General features: G+C 34.6%; 1 protein-coding gene and 1 long non-coding RNA gene across 2 annotated transcripts; one reads left to right on the forward strand and one right to left on the reverse strand.

The window, feature by feature from the left end:
• Nucleotides 1-2,899: 2,899 nt before the first annotated feature.
• Nucleotides 2,900-4,189, forward strand: LOC126613982 (uncharacterized). The gene is made up of 3 exons (XR_007620243.1): nt 2,900-3,106; nt 3,389-3,522; nt 3,738-4,189. It is a non-coding gene; the product is annotated as an uncharacterized LOC126613982 (long non-coding RNA).
• A 201-nt stretch (nt 4,190-4,390) lies between these two features.
• Nucleotides 4,391-9,855, reverse strand: LOC126613981 (probable CoA ligase CCL13). Its single transcript, XM_050281603.1, has 2 exons — nt 9,640-9,855; nt 4,391-6,089 (listed from the first exon to the last, which is right to left on the reverse strand). The coding sequence occupies exons 1-2, from the start codon at nt 9,841-9,843 to the stop codon at nt 4,662-4,664; spliced, it is 1,632 nt and encodes a 543-aa protein (XP_050137560.1). The 5' UTR covers nt 9,844-9,855; the 3' UTR covers nt 4,391-4,661.
• Between the last annotated feature and the right edge of the window lie 741 nt (nt 9,856-10,596).

Genomic DNA, 10,596 nt, shown 5'->3' on the forward strand with positions numbered 1-10,596 from the left:
TTTACCTACTGTTCTTCCAAGGGTTTCAAATGTTATTGAAGCTCAAAGTTGGTCTTTACTAGATTATTTTGTAGATTTATTTCCTTCTGTGGTGCAACAAATTCTATATCTACCTTTGCCTTTAATTGTAGAGAATGACAGATTGATATGGGAGCTTACATTTACTGCAAAATTTTCCTTCTCTTGTGGCTATCATCTTATTCGACGAAAATATAGTGATTGTGCTTGAGTTAAGGTTATTTGGCTGCATTTTATTCCACCTTGACTGTTTATTTTGGTTTGGCAGCTTCTTCATGATAAACTTCCTACCGAAGGTGTAGTACAACTACGTGGTATTTCTTTGGCGTCCATTTGTTGTTTATGTCATAATTTTGAGGAATCTACTGTTCATTTTTTCTTCGGTTGTCTGATATCTAGGCAACTTTGGAGGTGGTTAACATGTCAATTTGGCACCTTTTTGTCTTTTTCAGATTCTCTGCTGTTTTTGTGATGCCTATGTACGTAAACGCTTTTCCCAACAGTTGCACAATCTCTGGATTTTACGAGTCTTTCTACTACTTCAGCTATTTGTAAAGCTCGAAATAAGTTTCTTTTTTAGGGTTGCCTATTTTCATCGTCTTTGCATGTTTATTAGTTATGAGATCGTTTATGGTGGAAAATTTATTCTTGGTTATTCTCAGCATTTTGACACTCGTATCATTCCTTTTTTGGGAATCCAACCTATCCCTCGCAATGCACCAACTATTTTAGTCTTCTTCTTAGTTTCCTTGGATTAAACTTAATACAAATGGTTTATCTAAAGGAAATACTAGTCCTGCTGCTTGTGGAGGAGTTTTAGGGATTGGTCATCGGAACTATTTCTTAACTTAAATGTGCATCTAGACATACATGTTTGTCTCACTTTTTTTTTTAAACCTTGTGATGTTGTTCAATCTGTTTTGCAGGTTTAGACCTTTAGCATTGCTTTAGAGGGGTTAGGTTTTATGTCCCCCCTCTTATTCCTTCTATCTTTATTGTCTTTGTTTCTAGAAGGGTAAGGTTTATGTTCCCCCCTTATTTTTCATGTATTTTTCTTATCCTTTTTTCTTGTATTACGAGGGCGTTAGATTTATGTTCCCCCTGACTAGAAGTAACTTGTTTTTTTCATTATCAACAAAAATTTCCTATTACCGTCGAGGTTTGTCAAAAAAACTACATAGTGATGTTTCAAGTATGCTGAAGAATTAGTCATGAATCTCCAATGAAAACTTTGCGTATATTGACCCATCAATTTATCTTTGATATCAAAATAGAGCGATAATTTCAATAAATAAAAGTATTTATTGATAATTTCAATAAATAAAAGTATTTATTAATCCATTACTTTATGGCTTATTATATTAGCACCCCATATTTACTTTTATTTGGCTTGCCTCCGGGCCTTCCATTTCTTGTATTAATTTTTATTAATGAAAGTTCTCTGTTTGTCCAAAAAAAAAAAAATATTAGCACTCCATAAATTGTTGAATAAACCTCACATACTTAATACATTCCACATTTACTTTAAAATTATCTTAATACACCCCACTTCCTTTCCCATAATATCCTCATACCCCACATTCTTAATATACACCTTACATTTTCTACACACACCCCACATTTTTATACACCCCACGTATCTCAAATCTTATAACACTCATTTTTAATTTTGCCAAATGATTTCAAACCATCTGAACATTAGTTTGCCGAATGATTTCAAATTGAATGATTTTAAAAAATGTTTAGGTTCATTTGAACATTTTTCAATAACAATAATAATGATTTCAAAGCTTTCGAAACATCGATTTCGTGTTCCATTTGTCAAAAATATTTTTTCTCAATCAACATGTTTGTAGTTTCATTACTTAGGGTTTTATTCAACAATGGAGCATGAGAGAGGTTTTGATAGTTGAAGTAGATAAATAATACGTTAAAAGTGATTTGTGATGTATTTATAAAATTTTTATTATTTTTTAAACTTAATAAGGTCAAAATTATCATTACATAATAGAGTAAATAAGTCATGAATATTAAATTTTAATGGAGGATGTATTCAACATTTTATGAGATGTTAATATAAAAAGCCTTACTTTATTGAGAGTTTTAACGAAAAGCACACGATATTGTTTACTTTAACGAAAAATCATATTTTTACACTAAAAAGTCAAACATGTTACTATTCACTTTACTCTTTATTTTTTCCTTATCATTAAAACTCAAAGTTTTCAAACCATTTTCATTAATTTTCCTTATTTTTTTATTTCTAATATCAAAATAGAACGAACCATTATTTTAATCTCAATAAATAAAAAGTCCAACTAAGAACGCTGTACTATCAACAAATAGGACAAAGATTGTCTGCCTCCATTTTTTCATGTCCTTCATGCTCTCCTGTTTTGTGTGGTCACGGTTAAGTCACGTTAACATTTTATATATATATTTTTATAAAGATAATAAGACAAAAATGAATAGTAATATAAAATGTTGACGTGGCTTAACCGTGACCACACAAACAAGAGGGCATAGAAGGGCATGAAAAAAGGAAGGGCAGACAATCCTTGTCCCAACAAATAATAAGAAATCAAATCAGTCATATCCGAAATTTTAATGGTTTCATGCATATATAACAGTCTGAAGCGAACCTATTTTCCAATTGTATGTGCCCGTATAAGAGATTAGGCATCTTAGCCCTGGTTTGATATTGAGGTAATTTTGAAAAAAGTGGGTATAGAAAAAAGTTAGGAGAGTTTTAGTGTTTGATAAACACTCTAAATCAGCTTTATTTGAAAGTTTTAGATGAAAAAAAATCAAATACATGAAACTGCAAAAAGCAGCTTAAAAAAACAGCTTATTATAAAAAACACGGATAAACAGTAATTCATTAATGAAATTTTCAATTTACCAACGTTGCCAACCTTTCTCCTGCCTTCCACACACTTTCAGACTCTCTCTCGCACGCCCTCTTCAAGCTTCAACCAAAAACCCTAGCGATTCTCGTTCCTTTTCGACGAACCCGAATCGAAATCAGGATCTGTTAAGCCCTAATCGCAGCAATCTCACGGCATCGCGAGCTCCGTCCGCTGAAACTGTGAGTGTATTTCTTGCTCTTCGCGATAAATTTAACAGATATGTTAGCTTACTGCTAAGTTGTGCCTCGAGTTGATCAAATGCTTGTTCGTGTGGGTTCTTACTGTCACGGGTCGGTTTTAACATAGGAGTTGGATTAGAAAAGATAAATATTGGGGGGGGGGTTTTCTGTGGAATTTGCTATTCTTGAAATGTTGGTATGGTAAATTTTCCCAGATTTTTAATCGGTTGGATTTGGTTTGCTTGTTCTTGATTTGAATCTGCTGTTTTTTTTCTTATTCAGATAGCAAAGATTTTCGATTAGGAATCGATTCGATTATCCTCCTCCTCAAAACCCCTCCGCCTCTTCTGCTGTTGCCTGCCGCTGCACCTCTTCCTCCTCCTCCTTTTCCTCTGTTGCCTGCCGCTGCACCTCTGGTAAGCTTCTCGTCTAAAATTTCGTTATGTATTTGTTTGGATTTTGAAATTTGGGATGGGGAGAGTGAGTGAAAGAGGGGTGGGAAGAGCGAAGGGATGAGTGTATGGGTGTCGGGAAAAAAAAATTGGGGATGGAGGGTCGGGAAAAAATTAATTGGGAAAGGTGATATGGTTTTCTTCTTCACTATTTAATCTGTTCTCTAAACTAATACTAGGCAAAGGTACTCCGCGTTCAAGAAAGAGTGACCGAGTCAATCAAAATGAGCAATTAAACAATCATTTGGATGATGGCTTTTCATCTTTGTCCACAGGTTAATCTCTTCTCCAAAGGTTCTCATTTGTGTCTGGTTGACAAATGAGAATATTGTAAAAAGATATATTTTAGTTGCTTTGAAGGCTATTCACCATCTGTTTCCTTGCAAGGGGGACTCTGACTCTGGTAACATGTTTGTTTTATTCTTCGTTGCATCGGTGTTTCAGAAGCTTCTGTTGATTTCATTTTAAACAAAACATGAGGCATGACGCTGGATACAAGTTTGATAGGCTAATTAGTTACAATTTGGTGAGAACTTGAGTTAAAATTGTTGTTTTAGCATTTCTTTTTCCTTTTGTATTGGATTTTTTTCGACTTTCAAGTCAATTGTAATTGGCTTTCCTGGTTTTATTATGTACATAGTCTACTGTTCCAAAATTATCAAGTTGAAGGATCACATGAGATAGAAGCATTAAGAAATAGAATAGCGGCAAGTGTGATGAATGCATCTAATTAGATTGCTATCAGTCTAAAATATTTCAATTGAAGTAGTTTGTCATACTAATTAATATTTAAGATAAAGTTTATAAATATTTTTCTTTTAAAAATGAAGTATATTTAGTAATTCACCTTTATTTGTTAAGAAAATTAAATTAATAGCACATCTAGTATTATACTCTTTTTGGTCATTTTACACAGTCATAGCTGTTTTACATAAAAGTTTACCAAATACTATCATACTACTTTTTTTTTTTTTTTTCTTTTTCTAAAAGCACTTTTACAAAAAAGTTTACCAACACTTTGCTGTTTTATTTCACAGCTGTTTATTCTCACAATACAGCAAAAACAGTTTTTTTTTCAAAGCACAACAATACCAAACCAGCTCTTATTCTAGGCTTCCCACAAGATTGGCCTTCTCCTTTAGAACAAACTTTTGTATCTTCCCAGTGGAATTAGGCAAATCCCCAAACACCAAAGCTTGTGGAACCATAAAGGCAGGCATTTTCTTCTCACAAAACCTCATAATCTCTTTACAACTTTCTTCACCACCACCAAAACCCTTCTTCAACTTCAAGAAAGCGCAAGGAGTCTCCCCCAAAACCTCATCATGTTTCCCCACAACAGCAGCCTCCAAAACTTGTGGATGAGTCAGCAAAACTGCCTCCACCTCAAGTGTGCTTATAGCCTCCCCACCAGAAATTATAATGTCCCTTGCCCTATCTTTCATCTGAATGTACCCACCTGAATGCCTAACTGCCAGGTCACCAGTCCTATACCATCCACCACTGAAAATTTCATGATTAGGGTTTGAGTGTTTCAGATATCCCAACATCAAAGTGTTGCCTCTAAACATGATCTCCCCCATTGTTTTTCCATCATATGGCACACTCTCCATATTGTTTGGATCCTTCACATCAACCCCTTCCATCATTAGATTGTACTGAGATTCCAACTGGGGTTTGCATGTTGTGACAATTGCCGGTCCAAGAGCCTCGGTCATGCCATATCCATGGCTCACATTAAACCCTAATTCTGTAACCTTGATCAGAATCTCGGGTGCTGGCAATGCACCAGCAACAATAATCTCCACACTTGATTTTATAACCCTAGATTGATAATTTTCTGAGGCATCTGCTAGAATGTTTAATATAGAGGGTGCACCACATAAGTGTGTTACCTTGTGAAGATCAATTGCTTCAAAAATGGCTTTGGCTGAGACACTTCTGAGACAGATATTGGTGCCACCAAGAGCAGCAACGGCCCAAGGGTAGCACCAGCCATTGCACCGAAACATTTCGACCGTCCATAGAAAAACCGGCATTTTTCTCATGTCACTCTGAAAAATTGCTCCCAGTGAATTCAGGTACACCGCTCTGTGGCTGTACACAACTCCCTTGGGATCACCTGTTGACCCAGAAGTGTAACTCACCGAAATTGGATCACATTCATTGTTGGGTCTGAGAATCTGAAAACTGGGTTCTGCTGATTCCTGCAGGTCATTGTAATTAAGGGCATCTGGTGGAAGATCAAGATCAGTAGGAGAAGATGATGATAATTGGCCACACTTTGGGATTTGAATGAGGAGAGGTGGCTTGGAGTTGGACTTTGTTTGGGACAAAATGTCAAGTGATTGGAGGACAACTTTAAGGTACTGATGATCTACAATAATGACTTTGGCTTCCAGTTGTTGTAATATCAACGCTAATGCGGGTGCGTCCAGCTTAATGTTAAGTGCACAAAGAACTGCTCCAGCCATTGGAACGCTGAAATGTAGCTCATAAAGTGCTGGAATGTTTGGTGCAAAAGCTGCAACCTGGTCAGGGAAGAAGTTCAAACATTTTAATTGATTAGAAATTACTGTTACATTATACATACTGCACAAAGTCAAGTCGTGTGCTTCCTGCTATACAGAACGTGTGTTACCTTTCTTACGTAGTGGGCAAATGCATGTCATAAGTGAGATGGCCTTCTAGGCCATCTCCAACCGAATGGTCCAGAGGGCCAGAGAGCCGAAAATAGCCCTGAAACAATCTCCAACCAAGGGCTAGGCCAGAGGAATCTGGGAGGGCCCCACGGAATTTCGAAGGGCCAAAGGGCTAGCTATTTTTTTTTTAATGTTTTGTTATTCCTGTCGGTTATAACCGACAGGATTTCTTAAGAAAAATTCAAATGTAACGGCTAGTAGCCGTTGCATTTGGTTATTATTATTTTTTTTTTTACAGTTTTATTATTATTTTTTATTTACAAAAATTTTCATATAACTTCTATTTTTTTCCTATAACTTCTATTCTATTTCACAAAATTTATTTCATATTTTTTTTAAATTCCATTTTTTTCCTATAACTTTTATTTCACAAAATTTGTTTCATATTTTTTTTAAATTCCATTTTTTCCTATAACTTCTATTTCACAAAATTTGTTCATATTTTTTTTTAAATTCTATTTTTTTCCTATAACTTCTATTTCACAAAATTTGTCACTTAGCCGTTGGATTTGAATTTAAGTTGTAGTTTTAAATAATAAATTATGTTTAGCCCTATGACCCTTTGGTCCTCGGTTAGAGACAGAGGCAATATGACAATGTACTGTTCATTAAAATATTAATATCTTGGGGAATCTTGGAGGGCCAGAGGGCTAAAACGAGCTATTTGGCCAGCCCTCGGTTAGAGATGGCCTTACTGCAAGAATTTTATGGCACACTCAAATGTGTGGGGTAATGATAGGGAGATCAATCATTTAAAATCAAATTTTGTAAACCATATGAGATGATTGTTGATGATTGAATTATTATTTAAGTGTTTTAACATGCTTATTTTCTATTAGTGACACATTACATAGTTTGTAAATTTATTCTTAAAAAAATTAGTCTATCTTGCACTACTCCACTATGTGCCGTGAAGTACTTTTATGGCATATAATATGTGACACGAAAAGCTAATTTTGGTGTTGTGTTTGACATAATCCCACTTCAAATAACAAGGAAAGAAAGAAAAAACCTTAATCAATGACTTGATCTTGAATCATCTTATATATTTAATTGGCTGATGACTGGTTCCCAAGTGTTAAAGATTAGTGGGAGGAGATTTTTCTTTCTCCAGTTGGGTTTATTATATTCGATAAAAAGAAGTTTCGATTATGTACGTCACACCAGTTATGTCACTGGCACATATGTAGCCTTAGCAACATGCAAATTTTTAAGACAGGACCTCGTCGTAAGACAGTACGTAGTATGTGAGAGAGAGAGAGAGTTTGAGGAATCTGCAACGCATACTAAAAAGAAATCTGCAAACGTAAGCTTTTTGGGTTTTAGTCGGTTTGGTCAAAGACTCAAAGTGTTCGTGTTTCTATTGAACTCTTGTTCTCAATAAAGTTAAGCAAAGGGTTAAAAGGTCTTTATCTATTATTTATTTTTGTCGGCCTAGGTCTGGAAGATGACAATACACACAAACCAACGGACAAATTAATATACAAATGGGAATAAAATTAGCAATACACAACAAACATCAATGACATAAAAAACTGAGCATAAACCAGCATATATCAGTACATGAGGATCCTACACATAATTCTCAACATGCAACGACTTATGAGTTCTCTGTACCTGGACATACTTGAACTGAACATTCAACCTAAAATCAATTAATAATGAGCGTAAAACCATAGCTAAATTAGAATTAAATATAAAATTGAAGAAATGAAAGAAATATGATGAACTGAGAGCTTTTCTGTTTCTCATGTTTCTTCTTGATCAACTACAGTCTTATTCTATTAAACTCTCTCTAGAATCTTATGATTGTTTTGAATATATACAGTTTTATTTATTTATTTTAATATAGCTCGAGTAAGCTAACTTTCGTAGTCACTAAGAGCTGGTTTGGTATTGCTGTGCTTTGAAAAAAAGCTGCTTCTGCTATGCTGTATGAATAAGCAGTTGTGAAATAAAGCAGCAGAGTGTTTGGTAAACTTTTTGGTAAAAGTGCTTTTGAAAAAAAAAAAACAGTATTATAGTGTTTGGTAAACTTTTATATAAAACAGATGTGAAAAAAAGCCGGTTTTTCAAAGTTGGGTTTTGCAACTTTGTGTTTTTGGCTTTTTTTCACCCAAAATTGTGAAAAAAAAACTGAAGCTGAATGTTTACTAAACACAAAAAAGCTTCCAACTTTTTTTGATACCCACTTTTTTTAGAATCATCTCAGTACCAAACCAGACCTAAGTCTCCCACTTAGAGCTTAACAAACTATAACCACTTGGTTAACAGGCTAGGATAGCTTTACAATTCTCATTCAGATGATGACATCTGGCAATAGATAGACTCGATATTTTTAAGGGAATTGGATCCGCTCCGGAACCTAGTGTCCGGAGCCTAATGATCAATTCATAAGGGCCGTTGATTGGTATGTAAAAGAAATAAGAGCCGTTGGTTTTGTGTGGTGGGCCAGGAAAATGAGTTAATAGGGATCGTTGGACTGAATTTATGCGGCCTAGATGAATTGATCCCTAGACTCCGAACACTAAGGTCTGGAGTAGATCCAATTCCATTTTTAAGTACTTTATACAAGACTTCCATTTCAAATTTGGGAGATACCCTTAACAAGCATAATCTATATATATACATATATATATGTGTGTGTGTGTGTGTGTGTGTGTGTATATGTATATGTATATGTATATGTATATGTATATATGTATATAACCTATGTGTTTTGTATTACCTGAAATGGGATGTGTGGTTTTATTTAAAAAAAATGAAAGTCGACGTATGCACAGACTGGCAGCTGATTCACCGTGCATGTTACTCTGGCGGTTCCATGATCATGTTTCCTCATGGGTCCATTTGACCCACCATGCACGCCAAGATGCATGAACAAGTTGCAACTGTTGACTTGGTGATTTGGCACCATTGACTGACAAAGTTCATTAACTAATTTGGGTCTTATAATATTGGGTTAATAATATTTAAATACTAAATAAAAAAATAAATTCTTGACTTTACTACAGTCGGAGTCGTTGGTGACTAGTTAGTCGTGAGCTAGATCGATCTCCATCGCCATGGCTAATGGTGATCAAAGTTCCATGAAACTCAAATTAAAATGTAATGTGATCTTAATTGTTAGAAGACCTTCAGCTACAAGTTTGTGTTGAAAAGTATTTCTGTTTGTGCATACACTACTTTTAACAAAAGAAAATTGATTTTTTTACTGAATGATAAGTGAGATACTCACAAAAAGATATGTATGTAACATTCAAAATTTCTACTTCAATACTAAACCATTTACTAATTAATATGACAATTCTTGAAACTAAATATACAATGAAATCCCTATATACTCATTTTCATAAAAGATTAGTATATAGCTACTTACAATATCATGGCGACATATGCCTAAGTTTACGAAAGCTGAGGCGACCTTGCGACATCTTTCAAGCGTCTGCTGCCATGAAAATCTCACTCCACCGTAAACGATCGAAATCTTATCGCCGTGGACAACAGCAGCTCGCTCTAAGAAGCTTATAGGTGACAAGGGTATGTAGTTTGCCGAGCACTGAACAAGACTAGCCTTATTCATGATTGCTAGCTAGTCTCTAGTTGGCTTGGCTAGCTAAGTGTAAAAGTACAATATATATAGGACTCTTCCACACATAATGTTGGAGAAGGGACTTCGTGTGCACATGCTTCTCCTTCGTCTCCATGCGTCTGATTCGGACAATAAACAAATAATTAATTAGAGCATGCGATGTCACTTGTTATCATGGTCTAAAATATCCATAATATCCCGATATTTCCATCGAAATTTCCGTGTTTTTGGACTACCGATATTTCCGATATCATCGATATTTTAGACCTTGCTAAATCACTCATGTATCTTACCATGCAATGTATAAAGTGTAAAATATTGTACTAATTCATTATATATAAATGATTATGGTGTGTTTAAACTTCTTTCATTAATTACTACATATTTTCTACACTCACAATGTTTGCCAGCTCGCTATATAATCAACTTAAATCAGTTATATCTATCATGCAATGCATTTCCTTCCAATTTTTTGTGATAAACTAATAGATAATTGACTAAATAAACATCATGCAAAGTTTCAATAAAAATTTTCAAGTTTTTCTTACAATTTCCGTGGTTTTTATTCAATTTTTATCGATATCGATAATATCCCGATATTTCCATCGAAATTTCCGTGTTTTTGGACTACCGATATTTCCGATATCATCGATATTTAATACCTTGCTTGTTATTACGGTCTAATGATATTTCTCTTCATTTGTAATTAAGTAATAGGTCTTAGGTTCGCTACTCGCCAAAGGT

Source organism: Malus sylvestris, chromosome 2, assembly GCF_916048215.2.
Source record: "Malus sylvestris chromosome 2, drMalSylv7.2, whole genome shotgun sequence".
NCBI lineage: Eukaryota > Viridiplantae > Streptophyta > Magnoliopsida > Rosales > Rosaceae > Malus > Malus sylvestris.